At 40.3% G+C, this 19351-nt stretch overlaps 2 protein-coding genes across 4 annotated transcripts in view; both read right to left on the bottom strand.

The window, feature by feature from the left end:
- Positions 1-2214: 2214 nt before the first annotated feature.
- The window catches only part of LOC126631834 (putative ripening-related protein 5), a 41192-nt gene continuing 24055 nt past the window's right edge, over positions 2215-19351 (bottom strand). For 2 of the 3 annotated variants that reach the window (XM_050301993.1, XM_050302003.1), the window contains exon 6: positions 16753-18796. In XM_050301993.1, the coding sequence (XP_050157950.1) occupies positions 18514-18796 (283 nt within the window). In that variant the 3' untranslated portion in view covers positions 16753-18513. Of the gene's footprint in view, positions 2500-4354; positions 4440-5011; positions 5037-5125; positions 5184-16752; positions 18797-19351 lie in introns of those variants that run through there. The other variant, XM_050302013.1, reaches the window with a different exon arrangement.
- Positions 5728-12924, bottom strand: LOC126631748 (uncharacterized). Its single transcript, XM_050301889.1, has 2 exons — positions 10764-12924; positions 5728-5916 (listed from the first exon to the last, which is right to left on the bottom strand). The coding sequence occupies exons 1-2, from the start codon at positions 11634-11636 to the stop codon at positions 5770-5772; spliced, it is 1020 nt and encodes a 339-aa protein (XP_050157846.1). The 5' UTR covers positions 11637-12924; the 3' UTR covers positions 5728-5769.

Raw genomic sequence — 19351 nt, 5'->3', positions numbered from 1 at the left:
CTTAACCTAAGGTGCTAATTGTTTTGCAAATGCAATTTCATCCAAGAAGAAGAAGATGGGAATTCGCATCCACATCATCTCCAATTGTCCAAGTTTAGCCACCGTTCGCATCCACAACATCTCCAACTGTCTAAGTTTAGCCACCGTCTTCAAATTCTGATGTATATTTCTAGTATTGGAATCAACATAGATCATCTAACACATATGCAACTAGGAAATGACAAACATGTTATAATTTTACAGAAAAAAATGCCTCAATCAGTTCATTTGATTAAAGGAAGAAGAGGAAGAGTTATATTTTTTTATCCACAAACCTTCATTCTTCTTTTGACAAACTGGTCATGCTTTTTTATTTAGGGCAATGCTAGAGAGACCGAATTTTTAAAACTAAATGATGTGGTTGTTGATGATTGGATTATTACTTAAGCATAATTAACGTCCTTATTTTCTATTGATGACACATTATTTGGTTTGAGAGAAATTTTTCCAAGTTCCGGTCACATCCTAGTGTTCCAACCAATGAAAATTAGACACGTGACTCTTCATGTTCCAATTAAATTGCATTATGAAAATTCTGAGATAGTGGGCCCACAAACTAGAAAAGAGAAACTTTGTTATACTCCATCTTCATCTCTGCCATCTAAAAAAGAGGAAAAGGGGATTCGAATCATCCAGATTGCTGCGATGTGCGATGACCTCCTCCTCCATCGTTAATTTCTCAATTTCTTTAAGTAATTTCTTAGTCTTTTATAGGTGTTTATGGGTTTTTATTTTTCTTCCTCTACTTTTCATATTCTGATTTTCATGAAGTCAACACAAAGAGCTTTGGATGATTTGGCTTGACAAGGCTTGCATGGTCGCCAATTTGCACTGATTTGTCAGGAAAATGGGTTATCTAATTTCATAAAAGGGCCAAAATAACACAATCAAGAAAAACGACAGTACAATACAAAGAAACTGTCTGAAAATAAATCTAAAGCAAGCAATTGTCCATAAACTGCAGTATAGATTGGTGTCTCCATATAAAGGCAGGAAAAGCAATCAGATCTAAGGCAAGAACCAAAGTGGGGGTACGTATTGACGGCAGCGGAAGTTTTACAGATATTCTTTTCTCTTTGTTTTCGGGGTCACCGTTTTGGTAATTCAAGAATGCAACTTAATTGAAGAAATGAATAGCCACGTGTCCAATTTTCATTCGTGGAACACCAAGTGTCATATGTGACCAGAATCTAGAAAAATTTCTCTCTAAGTTTGCAAATTTGGTTTAAAATTTTGATTTTCCTACTATTATCATTTTATTTAATAAGCTTTAAAGCTCATGTTGGACTTGTCGATATAAATCAACTTTAATATGGTCTACTATATGTAATAGGAATGTATCATTAGAGAATAATATATATTGTGATTTGATTACCCAAAGATATCAATCTTATATTGTGAGTCTTATATAGGAAATAGGATTGATGAAATCCTTGTACGATTATGACTATGATATGTTACTTGGAGGTCAAGAAAGTAGATTTAGTGTCTCCTTTATGGAAGGGACTTTAAGTCTTTGGCCTATAAATAATGGTCCATGTGAACCCTAGAACACACGACAAAAGGCTTCCCGTAGAACATTGGGTGTGTTTTTCTTCTCGGTGCAAGCTTATTCCATGGCTGCTGCAGGAGGTTCTTTAGGTTAGTCTTCTTGTTATTGGTTATGTATATTATTAACATGCATACAGTGTTTTAGTTATATAACCCTAAGGGATAAAAATTGGTATCCGAGCCCTAGGCTATATAGTTAAAACCTATGATTGTAGTCATGATCAATGCTTATACAATCTGCATGAATGAATGGTATGTTGATACTTATAAAGTTTTGCATGATCAGTATCTATGTTGCCCGGTTAGATCATATATTCAAGCCCTATCTATTTATCATGAAATATCTGAGTAATATAATTAGGTTGCTGCTCATAATTGCATTTGAAATCATAACATGGATGCAGTTCATCTGCCTATAGGTGTTGATTGTGTTTTTATGGTTAGACTTTAAATGGCATAGCATGATACGTGTATTATACCAGCTGTGGTATTCCCATCTTCTCATAAGTGTTAGAAACTACCATGAAAGTAACTGATATAATGCATATATTAGTGTTAGAAGCTTTTTAATTCATCAGCCCATAGGTGTTGAGTTAATCTTGTCTTATGAAGTTTATTGGGATGTTTAATTTTAAAGTGTGAATGTTATTCATTCAGTTATGAATGTTGTGAGCACAGTTTAAACCTTAAGTGGTACAAACTACAAAAAGTGGAAGCAAGACATATATATATGTCTCGGATTGATGGATCTTGACATAGCTATTAGGGAGGACTCTCCTCCAGAACTTGCTACCGATGTAGCTGCCAATGCCAATGCCAAGTTTGAAAGGTGGTTGAAGGCGAATTGTATTGCTCTTCTGGTGATCAAAAAGTCCATGTCTGATACAATGAGAGGAGAAATACCAGATTCTGAGAATGCAAAAGAGTATCTAATCCATGAGAAATTTAAGGAATCAAGCAAAGCTGAAACAGGTAATCTCATGAATGAACTTATGTCAAAGAAATATAACGGTATAGGATGTGTGAGACAACACATTTTGGAGCTGCTAGACATTGGTGCAACACTGAATGCACTGGATGTTCCCATGAGTGATGCATTTCTGGTTCATGTGGCACTCAATTCATTACCTAATGAATACTCACAATTGAAGAGCATATATAATGCACATAAAGAAAAGTGGAGTCTAAATGAATTAATTGACATATGTATGCATGAAGAACAACATATTGGGTCTGAGAACATTGAGAAAAAGGTCAACATGGTGACTGAATTCAAGAACAATGTTCAAAATCCAGAAAGTGAAAAAGGTGCACTGAGTCAGCCAAGGCCTGGTGTAAATAAAAGTTCCAAATGCATCAAAGGCAATGCTTTTTCTGCAAGAAGCCTGGACACATGAAGAGAAACTGTCAGAAATATAAGAAGTGGAATGAAAGTGGCAAGGGAAAAGGTAATATTGCGATTTATATAGGTGAAATATTAGTGTGTTTTGAAACAAATAACATTGAATTTGCTAGAGACTCATGGTGGATTGACAATGGTGCTTCAATATACATGACAAATTCTTTGCAAGGTTTCATAAACAAGAGGGTGCTAAGAGAGGATGAAATCTTAGTGATCATGGGAAATGGTGACAAAGCTACTGTCAAGTTCATTGGAATAGATAAGATTAAGTTAAAGTCTGGTTTTATTTTGGATTTGCAAGATGTCTGTTATGTACCTTCAATTAAAAGGATGCAACCAGAAGCACTGACTTACTTAAACTTGTGCACACTGAAATATGTGGACCTTTTCCCACTCCAACATATGATGGTTAAAGTATTTTATAACCTTCATCAAGGACTTCTCAAGGTATTGCTATTTGTATTTACTCTCTGACAAATCAAATGCACTTATGGCTTTCAAAATCTATAAGGCTGAGGTTGAGAAACAATTAGATAGAAAAATCAAAGTGATAAGGTCCAACATAAGGGTGAATACTATGGAAGATACACTGAGCATGGCAGAAATCCTGGACCCTTTGCACTTTACTTGCAAAAACAAAAGAATCGTAGCTCAATACTTAAATCCTGGTACTCCACAACAAAATGGAGTGTCAGAGAGGAAGAATTGCACTTTAAAAGACATGGTAAGAAACATGATGGGTGCAACAAGCTTACCTGTGTTCTTGTGGGGTGATGCTATTAAGATTGCAAACTATATATCTAATAGGGTCCCCAACAAATCTGTGACTATAACTCCTTTCGAATTGTGGTACAAAAGGAAGCCAAGGCTGCATCATTTACAAATTTGGGGTTGTACAGCTAAGGCAAGGGTATATAACCCTTAAGAAAAGAAACTATACCCTAAAATATTGAGCTATTACTTTGTGGGATACCCTGAGGGAACAAAGGGGTACAAGTTCTATTGTCCTAACTACTGCATGATATTTGTTGAGGCTAGGAAGGTGAACTTTATAGAGGTATGATCAATGGAAGTAACAAGCAATGAAATTAATTTTGAAGAGCACAATGAAGAAAGTACAACTGATTCATTGCATCATGTTATTCCAAGTGAAGACAACCATTTAACCTTCGAACATGTTGTTCCATTTGCAACTGATGGTGTACACGAAGTTCAAATAAATGACAATCATGATGCAGTGAAGGACCAAGCAATACATAATGGTTCGAATAATGTAATGCAGACACAAAACTAAGTTGAAGAAGAAATTTTGGATCATATTGCACCTGCACTCATAAAGTCAACAAGATTGAGAAAACCTACAATCTCAGATGATTTTGTTATGTATCTTAATAAAGATGACTTTAACGTTGGATAACCATCAACTTACAAAGAAGCAATGAACAGTCTGCAACAAGAAGAATGGTTAAAAGCTATGGAATCTGAACTTGATTCAATGTAGAAAAATGAAGTCTAGGAACTTGCAATTTTACTAGAAGGATCCAAGCCAATTGGATGCAAATTGGTGTACAAAACGAAGAAAGATTCAAAGGAAAATGTAGAAAGATTGAAAGCTAGGCTTGTCGCTAAAGGATACACTCAGCAAGAGGGAGTGGATTACAGTGAAACATTCTCACCAATCTCTACAAAAAAAAAAATCAGGTTTGTAATGCCTTTAGTTGCTCACTATGATTTGTTTCTCCACCAAATGGATGTTAAATCAGCCTTTTTGAATGGCAAGCTTGAGGAAGAAATATATATGAGACAACCTGAAAGGTTCATTAAGAAAGGAGAAAGAGAATTGGTCTGCAAACTTAAGAAATCCATACATGGATTGAAGCAAGCATCCAAGCAATGGTACCTAAGATTTGATGAAGTTATGCAGTCACATGGTTTCATTGAAAATTCTGAAGATAAATGTACTTATGTCAAGTCTAGTAAGAGACACTTTATCATCCTAGTACTTTATGTAGATGATACCTTGATTGCAGAGTCTAATTTGAGTCTACTACAGGAAACGAAAACCTTGTTAAGTGACAATTTCGAGATGAAAGACATGGGAGAAGCTTCTTATGTTCTTAGGATTGAGATTACACATGATAGGAAGAGGGGATTGCTTAGCCTATCGCAAAAGGGATACATTAAGAAGATCCTGAAAAGATTCAATATGTTAAACTGCAATGGCAATGAAGTTCCAGTCACCAAGGGAGACAAATTAAGTAAAGATCAATCTCCCAAAACCGATATGGAGAAGAAGGAAATGGATGACAAGCCATATGCTTTAGTGGTTGGTAGCTTAATGTATGCACAAGTGTGCACTAGACCTAATATAGCCTTTGCATTGAGTTTGTTAGGAAGATATCAGTCTAATCCAGGATAAGCACATTGTATTGCAGCCAAGAAAGTGATAAGATACTTGCAGAAAACCAAAGACTATAAGCTGATTTACAGAAAGGGCAAGGACTTGGAAATTGTTGGATACTATGATTCAGATTTTGCAGGATGTCATGATTCATTGAAATTGACTTCTAGTTATATATTCATGATGGCATGAGGTGCTATCTCTTGGAAGAGCATGAAACAAAAGAACAATGCAACCTCCATAATAATGGCTGAATACACGGTATGTTTTGAAGCCACTTCACAGGCCATGTGGATTGGTAAATTTATTGAAGGGATGAAAGTGCTGAAAATCATTGCTACAACAACAACAACAACAACAACAAAGCCTTTTCCCACTAAGTGGGGTCGGCTATATGAATCCTAGAACGCCATTGCGCTCGGTTTTGTGTCATGTCCTCCGTTAGATCCAAGTACTCTAAGCCTTTTCTTAGAGTCTCTTCCAAAGTTTTCCTAGGTCTTCCTCTACCCCTTCGGCCCTGAACCTCTGTCCCGTAGTCACATCTCCGAACCGGAGCGTCAGTCAGCCTTCTTTGCACATGTCCAAATCACCGGAACCGATTTTCTCTCATCTTTCCTTCAATTTCGGCTACTCCTACTTTACCTCGGATATCCTCATTCTCAATCTTATCCTTTCTCGTGTGCCCACACATCCCACGAAGCATCCTCATCTCCGCTACACCCATTTTGTGTACGTGTTGATGTTTCACCGCCCAACATTCTGTGCCATACAACATCGCTAGCCTTATTGCCGTCCTATAAAATTTTCCCTTGAGCTTCAGTGGCCTACGACGGTCACACAACACGCCGGATGCACTCTTACACTTCATCCATCCAGCTCGTATTCTATGGTTGAGATCTCCATCTAATTCTCCGTTCTCTTGCAAGATAGATCCTAGGTAGCGAAAACGGTCGCTTTTGTGATCTTCGCTAGATTGCTCCTGTCATTAGTGTGGATAAGTATATAAATGGATAGAGATAGGAAAGCAAACACAAGATATACGTGGTTCACCCAGATTGGCTACGTCCACGGAATAGAAGAGTTCTCATTAATTGTGAAGGGTTTACACAAGTACATAGGTTCAAGCTCTCCTTTAGTGAGTACCAGTGAATGATTTAGTACAAATGACATTAGAGTACAAATGACATTAGGAAATATTGTGGGAGAATGATCTCGTAATCACGAAACTTCTAAGTATCGGAATGTGGTATCATCTTGACTTGCCTTATCTGTCTCATAGGTAGATGTGGCAGCTTCTCCGGAAGTACTCTTCCTCCATCCAGGGGTGGTATCTTTAACTGGTGGAGATGCACAAGCTAATGTATCAATTTCGCTTGAAGCTTACTTGTAGTTTCAGGCTAGGTCCAGCGCGATACAAACCATGTAGTAGGAGTCCCCCAAGTCGCCGAGCTAGGGGATCTGCTGAAAGAGGTGACAGACAAGGTAAGCAATCAGAGCTCCGGCTGATTGTTCACCTTCTCCCCATCTTGCAGCAGCATGAAGGATAAAGAGAAGAAAAATGAGAAGAGATGATATGGGATACTTTTGCTTTTGAAGAAGTAACTTTCCACAGACTTATTCTTGAACTGAGCTGGAGGGTTTTCTGGTTTCCTCCAAAGTATAAGGCCGACTGAAGAATTTGAGGGTCAAAACAAGTCCATCAAATCTATAGTACGTTTGACCCTGCTGATATGGGATACTTTTGCTTTTGACAGAGTAATGGATGTATCGGCACGTGTGCTGTTACGCTTGTCTCCACATGCTTCCTTGTATCATTCGCACTTGCCCTATCTGTTCCTCAAGCAGATGCGGTAACTTCCCTGGAAACATAAGATGTTGAAGATGAGTACTCGAGAGCAATGCCAGGTAAGTAATCAGGTAAGGGGTTCCAGGCAGTCAGTTCCTGGCTGGGAGCTTGATTTCAAGTGCTGACTGATTGCTCTCTTTCTCCTTGTCTTGCAGGTAAAAACAAGGCCAAAGGAAAAGACAGGGAAAAAGCATGATATGAGATACTCTTGCTTTTAACCCTGATGATATGAGATATTCTTGCTCTAGTATATCTTGTTTGCAGAGGTATTATCGGGGGGAAAGAAAGCTGAATATTTCGAAAGGTTTCGTTGGGAGTGCCCTCTCAGATATGAGGAAGGGTTGAGCATTTTTGCAGGTCTGCCTGTCCGTTGGGGATGGAGGTCGACATATATAGGAGTCTCCCTAACAACAAGTAGTAATGCTATTCCTTTACCCTGATTGGTCATAGCACGGTAGTGGGAGCTGCCAGCTTCACATGTTTTAACTCTGTCAGAGCACTTTGAAAAAGTGGTATGTGGTATCTGGCTCTCGAGATTCGGAGAACGATGCTTCTTCGATTTTTGAGAAAGCAATCATGCTGGGGGTCTGGCTCTCGAGATTCGGGGAGCAGTGTCTCTTCGATTTTTGAGAAAGTAATCATGTTGGGAGTCTGGCTCTCGAGATTCGGAGGGCGGTGCCTCTTCGATTTTGGAGTAAGCAATCGTGTTGGGAGTGTTTTCTCGGATGTGAGTAAAGGTTGGGCATGTTTGCTAATCTACCTTGCCATAAAGCACGAAGGTTGACACACAGGGACTTTCCAATTATCCAACAGTGGTACTGTTCCTTTACCCTTGTGGGTAATAATATGGTAGCTAGACCTTCAAAATTTATGTGTCTAAACTTTGTTAGTGCTGTTTCTTTGCTATTCTTTTACCTTTCTTGGTCAGAGCGATGTAGTGGAGCTGCAAGCTTCACGTGCTCAACTTTGGCAGAGACTTTGGCAAAGTTATATGTGGTACCCATGAGCTATTGTTGCGTGTGGGAAGTGGGTGATTGAACAGTAAGATTCATGTGCTTTCTACTTCACCAGAAGTCTTCGACAAAATGCCCATAATTTCCGCAAAGCTGAGTGTGCGTGTGACAGGTGCTGACAAGGCTAGAAAAGTAGGTGCCTCTTCGATTTCTGAGATCGGCCCTCGTGGTCTCTGAGCAGCCCAGCTTTTGAGAAAGCGAGTGCCTCTTCGATTAATTCGGAGAACGATGCCTCTTCGATTTTTGAGAAAGCAATCATGCTGGGGGTCTGGCTCTCGAGATTCGGGGAGCAGTGTCTTTTCGATTTTTGAGAAAGTAATTATGTTGGGAGTCTGGCTCTCGAGGTTCGGAGGGCGGTGCCTCTTCGATTTTGGAGCAAGCAATCTTGGTGGGAGTGTTTTCTCGAATGTGAGTAAAGGTTGGGCATGTTTGCTAGTCTACCTTGCCACGAAGCACAGAGGTTGACACACAGGGACTTTCCAATTATCCAGCAATGGTACTGTTCCTTTACCCTCTCTTTGATTTTTTAGAAAGTAGTCATGTTGGGAGTCTGGCTCTCGAGATTCGGAGGACGGTGCCTCTTCGATTTTGGAGCAAGCAATCTTATTGGGAGTGTTTTCTCGAATGTGGGTAAAGGTTGGGCATGTTTGCTAGTCTACCTTGCCACGAGGCACAGAGGTTGACACACAGGGACTTTCCAATTATCCAGCAGTGGTACTGTTCCTTTACCCTTGTGGGTAATAATATGGTAGCTAGACCTTCAAAATTTATGGGTCTAAACTTTGTTAGTGCTGTTTCTTTGCTATTCTTTTACCCTTCTTGGTCAGAGCGATGTAGTGGGAGCTGCAAGCTTCACATGCTCAACTTTGGCAGAGAACTTTGGCAAAGTTATCTGTGGTACCCATGAGCTATTGTTGTGTGTGGGAAGTGGGTGATTGGATAGTAAGATTCATGTGTTTTCTACTTCCCCAGAAATCTTCGACAGAATACCCATAATTTCCGCAAAGCTGAGTGTGCGTGTGACAGGTGCTGACAAGGCTGGAAAAGTAGGTGCCTCTTCGATTTCTGAGATCGGCCCTCGTGGTCTCTAAGCAGCCCAGCTTTTGAGAAAGCGAGCGCCTCTTCGATTTCTGAGATCGGCTTTCGTGGTCTTTGAGCAGCCCAACTTTTGAGAAAGCAAACACCTCTTTGATTTATGAGATCAACCCTCGTGGTCTCTAAGCAGCCCAGCTTTTGAGAAAGCAAACGCCTCTTCGATTTCTGAGCAGGCGCCTCTTCGATGTCTGAAGCTCCGTCGAGTGCAGCTTTTTATAGGGGCTGGCATTAAGTTCCAAAGCACACTTGAATCTCTACCAGTAGAAGCTCCATTTTTGCACTTCTAAGATCTTGATTTGTCCGACCTCTTCTCTCTTCAACACCTTTGAAAATGTCTGGCCCCTCCGACCGTCGTTTTGACTTGAACCTTGTTGAAGAGGCAGCCCCGCCTTCTCCAGACAACATATGGCGCCCATCCTTCGTTTCCCCTACTGGTCCTCTTACCGTTGGGGATTCCGTGATGAAGAATGATATGACCGCTGCGGTGGTGGCCAGGAACCTTCTCACTCCCAAAGATAACAGACTACTTTCCAAACGGTCTGATGAGTTAGCTGTTAAGGATTCGCTGGCTCTCAGTGTTCAGTGTGCAGGTTCTGTGTCTATTATGGCCCAACGCCTATTTGCTCGAACCCGCCAAGTTGAATCATTGGCGGCCGAAGTGATGAGTCTCAAACAGGAGATTAGAGGGCTCAAGCATGAGAATAAACAGTTGCACCGGCTCGCACATGACTATGCTACAAACATGAAGAGGAAGCTTGACCAGATGAAGGAAACTGATGGTCAGGTTTTACTTGATCATCAGAGATTTGTGGGTTTGTTCCAGAGGCATTTATTGCCTTCGTCTTCTAGGGCTGTACCGCGTAATGAAGCTCCAAATGATCAACCTCTGATGCCTCCTCTTTCTAGGGTTCTGTCTAGTACTGAGGCTCCGAATGATCCCCCTCCGATGCCTTCTCTTTCTGGGTCTCTACCGACTGCTGAGACTTCTCCTAAGCAACGTTTGTGAAGGCTCCATCTTGTTTGTTTATTTTGACTCATGTATATGTACATATTTGTAGCTTATCGGGGATATCAATAAATAAGCTTTCCTTCATTTCAACGTATTGTGTTAAATACACCAAAGCCTTCTTCGCTAAGTTCTTTGAATTTTCTTTTGTTGAAGCTTGTATGTTGAAGCTTTCTGAGTGGAGCATATAGGTTGGGGTAGTGTTCCCTTAATTTTCCGAGTGAGGAAAACTTCTCGGTTGGAGACTTGGAAAATCCAAGTCACTGAGTGGGATCGGCTATATGAATCTTAGAACGCCATTGTGCTCGGTCATGTGTCATGTCCTTCGTTAGATCCAAGTACTCTAAGTCTTTTCTTAGAGTCTCTTCCAAAGTTTTCCTAGGTCTTCCTCTACCCCTTCGGCCCTAAACCTCTGTCCCATAGTCGCATCTTCTAATCGGAGTGTCAGTAGGCCTTCTTTGCACATGTCCAAACCACCGTAACCGATTTTCTCTCATCTTTCCTTCAATTTCGGCTACTCCTACTTTACCCCGGATATCCTCATTCCTAATCTTATCCTTTCTCGTGTGCCCACACATCCAACGAAGCATCCTCATCTCCGTTACACCCATTTTGTGTACGTGTTGATGCTTCACCGCCCAACATTCTGTGCCATACAGCATCGTCGGCCTTATTGTCGTCCTATAAAATTTTCCCTTGAGCTTCAGTGGCATACGGCGGTCACACAACACGTTAGATGCACTCTTCCACTTCATCCATCCAGCTTGTATTCTATGGTTGAGATCTCCATCTAATTCTCCGTTCTTTTGCAAGATAGATCCTAGGTAACGAAAACGGTCGCTCTTTGGTATTTCTTGATCTACGATCCTCACCCCTAACTCGTTTTGGCCTCCATTTGCACTGAACTTGCACTCCATATATTCTGTCTTTGATCGGCTTAGGCAAAGACCTTTAGATTCCAACACTTCTCTCCAAAGGTTAAGCTTTGCATTTACCCCCTCCTGAGTTTCATCTATCAACACTATATCGTCTGCGAAAAGCATACACCAAGGAATATCATCTTGAATATGTCCTGTTAACTCATCCATTACCAACGCAAAAAGGTAAGGACTTAAGGATGAGCCTTGATGTAATCCTACAGTTATGGGAAAGCTTTCGGTTTTTCCTTCATGAGTTCTTACGGCAGTCTTTGCTCCTTCATACATATCCTTTATAGCTTGGATATATGCTACTCGTACTCCTTTCTTCTCTAAAATCCTCCAAAGAATGTCTCTTGGGATCATACGCTTTTTTCAAATCTATAAAGACCATGTGTAAATCCTTTTTCCCATCTCTATATCTTTCCATCAATCTTCGTAAGAGATAGATTGCCTCCATGGTTGAGCGCCCTGGCATGAACCCGAATTGGTTGTCCGAAACCCGTTGTCCGAAACCCGCGCCCTGGCTAGACCACTACAAATCTTTTGTTACAACATTGCAGTTGTGTTCTACTCCAAGAATAACAAGAGATCTTCAGGGACCAAGCACATGCATATCAAGTGCAGACTTTTCAGAGAGAAGATCAAACAAGGATTCATCAAGGTTAGCTATATTGACACTGAATGCTTGCAGATCACTTGAATAAAGCATTACCAGTTGCAGCTTTTATGCAGCATGAGAAGAATATGGGTTTGATCTTAGATTTTAATGTGCTGAATTAGTGGGAGTAAATGTTATTTGTCATCTTTTGCAGTCAATAAGTGAACTGCCCCCACAAAGGTTTATGAAGATTGATAGTTTTGTTGAAAAGGTTTTGAATGTATAAACTTGTTTTCTGATTAAGTGTTCACATAAGGCTAGGTACACGTGTGCATTTAGGTAAATCTTGTCTGCATTATTTGTGATTTTACCATACATGTTTTAAATTGTAGAAAGGCTGTGATCACTCATGGAGTGACACTCACGGAGTGACACTCACTTGTATCAAGTATGCAGGCTTATTCAAAGCATAAAGTGTAGATGCATGATTACGATACAAATGATCTGAGATGATATAAGGAAAGACAAAATTACAGTTAGGATTTCATCTCTCGATCATAGTTTGATGGTGTTTTCATGTGAATAAGGCATTCGACATGTGTGATTATGACGGTTTTAAGTTATGATAACTTTACAACCTTGTTAGTTCCATGTAGTATATTTTATTTGACAGAAACTTGAATAACAATGGGATGTAATCACTGTACATGGCCACTAAAGTTATATTGGTCTCTAATCTTAAGGCAAAAAACATGAGCATTACATTTCATAGACCAAGTGGGAGAATGTTGGACTTGTCCGACATAAATCAACCCTAATATAGTCTACTGTATGTAATAGGAATGTATCCTTAGAGAATAATATATATTGTGATTTGATTACCTAAGGATATCAATCCTATATTGTGAGTCTTATATAGGATATAGGATTGATGAAATCCTTGTACGATTATGACTATGATATGTTACTTGGAGGTCACGATAGTAGATTTAGTGTCTCCTTTATGGAAGGGACTTTAAGTCTTTGGCCTATAAATACTGGTCCCTGTGAACCCTAGAAATAATGGTCCATGTGAACCCTAGAACACACGACAAAAGGCTTCCCATAGAGCATTGTGTTGAGGCTAGGAGTTCATATAAGACTTGGTGTTCTTCTTCTCGGTGCAAGCTGATTCCATGGCTTCTACAGGAGCTTTTTCAGGTTAGTCTTCTTATTATTATTCACATGCATACAACATTTTAGTTATATAACCCTAAGGGATAATAGCTCGAACCTGATGGGCGAGGTTGATATAAGCATAGAAGCTAATTGAAGCAAGACAATAATATAAGGATGACGATTGAGTATGTTGATACAGACATAAGTGCTTTATGTTGACGTACTTCTATAAAATACATAACATATTGTAAAACACATTACACATACATAGAAAGATATAAAACAATCAAAGCAACAAGCTAGACTGGTCACACTAATATAAGTTATAAAACTAAGTATCGGACCATGTGATATCTAGGCCACCCCAGTTGTCCTCAGGCACGCCCAAAGCTTCCTAGATAGCCTTTGAGGCATCAACAATGTTGTTAGGGCAAGGAGGTTGATAATCATGGTCGGCATTGTTAAAATATGGAACGGCTAGGGTTTGTAGAATGCTAGGGTTGTGTTGTTGATATTGGGGAATACCCGATATATTTTCTTATTAACATAATATGTACAGAGATACAAGATTTATACAAAGCAAAGTCATTTATTCTAGGAAGTCAACTCTAAGACATCAATACATGATTTACATCCCTACAATCAAGGAACTAAATATCCTAAATGATATTGTCGTCTAATACTCCCCCTTAAGGTGGAGTGTGAATGTCAAGAACACCCATCTTGCCAAGAAGAGATTGAAACTCAGCTTGCCCTAATGGTTTGGTAAAAATGTTGGCTAGTTGCTGTCTAGTAGGGATATAGGTAGTCATAATAACCCCAGATTGAATCTGTTCACGAACAACATGACAATCGATTTCTATATGCTTATTACGCTCATGAAAAACCGGGTTAGCTGCTATATGAAGGGCATCTTGATTATCACAGTATAATTTGGCCGGTCCATGATGATCCACACGTAAGTCAGCTAATAAAACCTTCATCCATGTAAGTTCACATGTGGCTGAGGCCATGGCACGATCCTCAGCTTCGATCGAGGATCTTGAGAAAGTAGACTATTTCTTGGTTTTCCACGACATTAGTACACCTCCGAGGAATATGCAATAACCCGTAACGGATCTTCGTGTGATTGGGCATCGAGCCCAGTTAGCATCATAATAACCTCTCAATATTAAACTTCCCTTTGAGGGAAAAAGAAGGCCTTGTCTAGGCGCCCCCTTCAAATAACGCAAAAGACGGTGAACCGCATCGAGATAAGGCTTTCTCGGTTGTTGCATAAACTGACTGAGGATATGAACTGAATACGAAATCTCTGGTCTGGTGATTGTGAGATAAATAAGTTTCCTAACAAGTCTTCTATATTGCGAAGCATTGTGAAGAAGCGGTCCTTCCGTTGGAGATAGTTTCAAGTTTTCTTCCATGGGAAATTTTGTAGGTTTTGCACCCAGTAAGCCGGCCTCATCAAGAATGTCAAGTGTATATTTTCGTTGGGAGATTGAAATCCCTTGAGAGGGACCGAGCTACCTCTACGCCAAGGAAATATTTTTAAGTGTCCAAGGTCCTTAGGTCATTGATTCGAAAATGGGTGTGAAGAAAATGCTTAAGATCGTGGATGGCCACCTCATCGTTACCTGTGATGATCATGTCATCGACATTAATGAGTACAGCGGTAAATGAGTGTCCACGCACCTTAGTAAATAGAGAGTAATCCACCTTGGACTGTTGGTAGCAGGCTTGGTGGGTGGCAGTGGAAAATTTGTGGAACCAAGTGCGTGAAGCTTGCTTGAGTCCGTATAGGGATTTGTTGAGTCGACAAACATTGTTCTCCCCCTGTCGACGAAGACCAGGAGGCAAGTGCATATAGACTTCTTCACAGAGGTCACAATGAAGAAAGGCATTTTGGACGTCTAGTTGATGAATGGACCAATTGCGTACGAAGGCAATAACGAGGAAGCAATGCATTGTGATTAATTTTGCAACGGGAACGAAGGTTTCTTTGTAATTGATACCTTCCCGCTGTGTAAAACCTTTGGCAACGAGGCGAGCTTTGTAGCGCTCAACAGTACCATCAGAGTTGTACTTGATCTTCTAGACCCATTTGTAACCCATGGCGCGATGACCGGGAGGAAGGCGAGTGAGTGTCCATGTGTTTTGTTGGTCAAGAGCAAGAAGTTCAGCGTCCATTGCAGCCCTCCAGTTGGGATCACTATGAGTCTGCTCAAAGGATATAGGCTCGACAGTAATGGTAATAGCACAAGCAAAGGAGCGATGCGAAGGAGAGATGTGAGCATAAGAAACATAGTGAGATAAAGGATAACGAGTACCTGACATGGAAGAGGATGAGGCGCTAGGGTATTGGACATGATATAAATGGTACCCTTGAAGCCGTACAGAAGGCTTGGAGACGCGTCCAGAATGGCGAGGGGGAGGTGGTGGATGAGTTGTGTTTGGGTCAGTTAAGGGTGTATCGGTGGGGGAAGGATGGGTGTGGGAAGAGATGTCGTGGGAGGGAGATTGAGGTGAGGAAGGGGTAGAGTTATTTGTAGATTGTGGCATGGGTGTTGGTAGGAAGATAGGACTCACGGGTGGTGATGGAATAGGCGTGAAGAGTGGAGGTAGTATTATGGGATAAAGGTACAGGGTGTTGGGTTGAGGGATGGTCATGAGGTGTAAGGGTGTCTTGAGTAATAGAGGGGTCAGGTTGGTGGGGTAGGGGTAATACTAAAGTATCAAGTTGATGATCAGGTTGGTGAGTAATATAGGGAAAAGTGGTTTCATGAAAAACAACATCACGGGATGAAAAGAATTTATGAGTGGCGAGATCATAAACACGGTAACCTTTTTGACCTAAAGGATAACCAACAAAGATGCACCGTTTGGCACGTTGATCAAATTTGTGAGTGGGGTGGAGATTTGTGGCATAACATAAACAACCAAAGACTCATATGTGGGAAAAATCTGGAAGATGGTGATGTAAAAGTTCATATGGTGTTTTGTGAGAAATGAGTGGTGTAGGTAAACGATTAATTAAGTAACAGGCAGTTTGTATGCTTTCCCCCTAAAACATCAATGGCAAATTTGCTTGGAAACTGAGTGCTCGACCGACATTCAAGAGATGACAGTGTTTCCGCTCAACAAACCCATTTTGTTGGGGTGTTGACGAACAAGAAGTCTGAAAAATAATGCCTTTGCTAGAAAGAAAAGAACACAATGAAGTGAATTCACCTCTATTGTCAGCCCGTATCGTTTTGATCATATAATTAAATTGTGTGTGCACCCAAGCAATGAACGAACGTAACAACCCTTGTGTTTCATATTTAAAATACATAAGATGATCCAAGTGTAACGAGAATAATCATCAACAATGGTTAAAAAATATCGAGCCCCCGAATGGGAATTGACTCGATGAGGTTCCCAAATGTCACAATGTGTCAAATCAAAAGGTGCGGTAAAAGAAATAAAACTTGACGGAAAAGATAAACGGGTTTGTTTTGCAAGGGGACAAACATCACATGAATGACTGGAATCAACCATGATCGTTGGAACTTGCTTGTTTAAAACTTGAAAAGGAAGAATGGAGGGATGACCTAAACGTTGGTCCCAAAGGTTGGAATGACGGCTAACATTGTGGATGAGGCTAGGGTTTTGTTCTGGCACCAAGTAATAGAGTCCATTATATCGCTTGCCCAGGCCAATGGTCCTCCTCGTATCCATGTCCTGTATCATACAAAAATCCGGAAAGAAAATCACTATGCATCTTAGTGCCTCAGTAAGCTTGCTCATAGATAACAAATAAACCCGAAAATTGGGTACATGTAGCACATCATCAAGTTTAATATGAGGGTTAACTCGTATGGAACCAATGGTTTCAATGGTCACTGCCCTCCATTGGGCATCTGAATGGACTCGAACATGGACAAGGATTTCTTGTTAAGCAAGTGTGATAAGGGAGATATGTGATTTGTTGCCCCGCTATCAATAATCCAATATAATATTTTCTGTGAAGAAACTGCTGACATATTTGAGGAAGGTGTGATTATACCTGTAGCATTTGCATAGTGTTGTGTATTACCATCGAGATTGGTCTTCTTAAACATCACCATTAGTTGATTGTATTCCTCCGTGGTAAATTTTGGACCATCACTAGTTGTTGCCTTGTGTCGTGGTTCAACACCTTTGATGGCTTCGGCTTCCCCCTTAACTTGGTTGGCAGTAGGCTTCCTCTTGTTGGGAAGTTTCATGGATTTCCCATGGTATTTGTGGCCAGGTGGAAAACCATTCAAGTAAAAACACTTGTCCATAGTGTGATATTTCTGATCACAATACGTACACTGAAAGGGTGTGTTTCCCTTGGATGTCTGAAAAGCTTACACCGCAGGTTCCCTGTTATTGGTTACGTTCATGGCATGTAGATTAACATTATTACGATTGAGAGAAACCTCCACTTGTTTCTCTTGTTGAAGGACAAGAGAGTATGTATTTCGAGTGTCGGGAAGTGGCTGCATCAGTAGTATTTTCCCACATACTGCGGCATATGACTCGTTTAATCCCATAAGGAATTGCATCACTCTTTCTTTCTAATCTCGGTCGCTGATCTTCTTCAATCCTTCGCAGGTGCAGGTCGGGGGTTCATGATAGGACGACAATTCATCCCATAGTGCCTTCAACTTGGTATAGTAGGTCGAGATAGATTGTTGTTCTTGCATGTGTTTAACAATGTCTCTTTTGATCTGATAGATGCGTGTATCGTTTCCTTGTGAGAAGCGATCTTGCAAGTCCGCCCATACATCTGCTGCTGAGGTGTAATACGAAACGCTACTCGCTGATATCGTCGTGTACAGAGTTTAAGATCTAAGCAAGGACCATGTCATTGCATCTTTGCCATGATGCAAACTGTTTATCAGTTTCTAGTGGAGGATCGATGGTGTCATCAACCAATCCAAGTTTGTTTTTGGTGCTCAAGCTGATTCGCATTGCACGACTCCAGGTATTGTAGTTGTCTCCTTGAAGTGTTTTCGAAACTAAGATGTTCCCAGGTTGATCGGAGGAGTGTAAAGAAAAGGGGTTTGAGATATCAATGGACATCTCTGTTGGTTTTTGGTTTGCTGTTGGTTCTCCCATGGTGGGGATTGTTGTGTTTAGTTGATGTTGTGGAAGCGGCTGGGTATTCAGAGTCACCAGAAACGGTGCTCTGATACCATGTTAAAATATGGAATGGCTAGGGTTTGTAGAATGCTAGGGCTATATTGTTGATACTGGGGAATACTTGATATATTTTCTTATTAACATAATCTGTACAGAGATACAAGATTTATACAAAGCAAAGTCATCTATTCTAGGAAGTCAACTCTAAGACATCAATACATGATTTACACCCCTACAATCAAGGAACTAAATATCCTAAATGATATTGCCGTCTAATAGGCATCACATCCTTCAGTAGAGTCACACTCATCAACGACCCTTGCCACCACACTCCTCCCATTAGCACTTATGGATGTTGTTGAGGCATCTTCCTCCATTGTTATACCATTCAGTGGACAATGCCACAACAGGGATGCTGTCATTGTGGTATTTGTTGTCACATTCTGATGGACCGCCGCCATCTCCACCTTTCTCAAAACTGTTAAGAGTGAGGTAGGCCTTGGTGCTCCCGGACAATGGTGGTGAACATGTATATGTTGGGTACATTTTGCCTCCTATAAAACAGTCAGAGTCATTCTCCTGGTTGCATTGTCCAGGAGGGGGCTTCCTTCCTCTAATTCTGCTGCTTGGACGACATTGCTTAGCTTCAGTGACCAAGCAAATTGTTGAAAGGAGAATGATTTGAAGGACAAGTGAACCATTTGAGAAAATTGCTAAGTTCTTCATTTTCTGAATGTTTCTATGAATTGGGATGTGATTGATGCCTAAAAGCAATTGAGGGTGGCATATATATATGTAGCTATATACCTAGACAAAATAACAATCAACATTCAACAAATATTGTTCATCTTTTCTTTCTACTTTCTTTTTTAACATCTTAAGAAATCATTTTAAGAGAAATGGTTTTCTTATAGTATAGGAATCAACCAAGTTCATCTGGATAATTTCAAATTGGCAGCATAATGGTAAAACAAAAATGATGCTTGTATGCGTTGCTATAATAAGCCACTTTTGGAGATTTTTTATTAAAATTAGTAAAACCTTAATTTAGATTTTTTTAAACTATTATGGGGAAGATTCAAAACTATTACAATAATTTAGGAGAGAGAGACCTTGAACTCAGGATGCATGGATGGAACCGAACACCTTATCTACTAAGATATTGGACTACATGCTT

The sequence above is a fragment of the Malus sylvestris genome, chromosome 1 (assembly GCF_916048215.2).
Source record: "Malus sylvestris chromosome 1, drMalSylv7.2, whole genome shotgun sequence".
NCBI classification, from domain to species: Eukaryota; Viridiplantae; Streptophyta; class Magnoliopsida; order Rosales; family Rosaceae; genus Malus; species Malus sylvestris.
The sequence above is the reverse complement of the archived record's forward strand: the minus strand, read 5'-3'. Positions and strand labels throughout refer to the sequence as shown.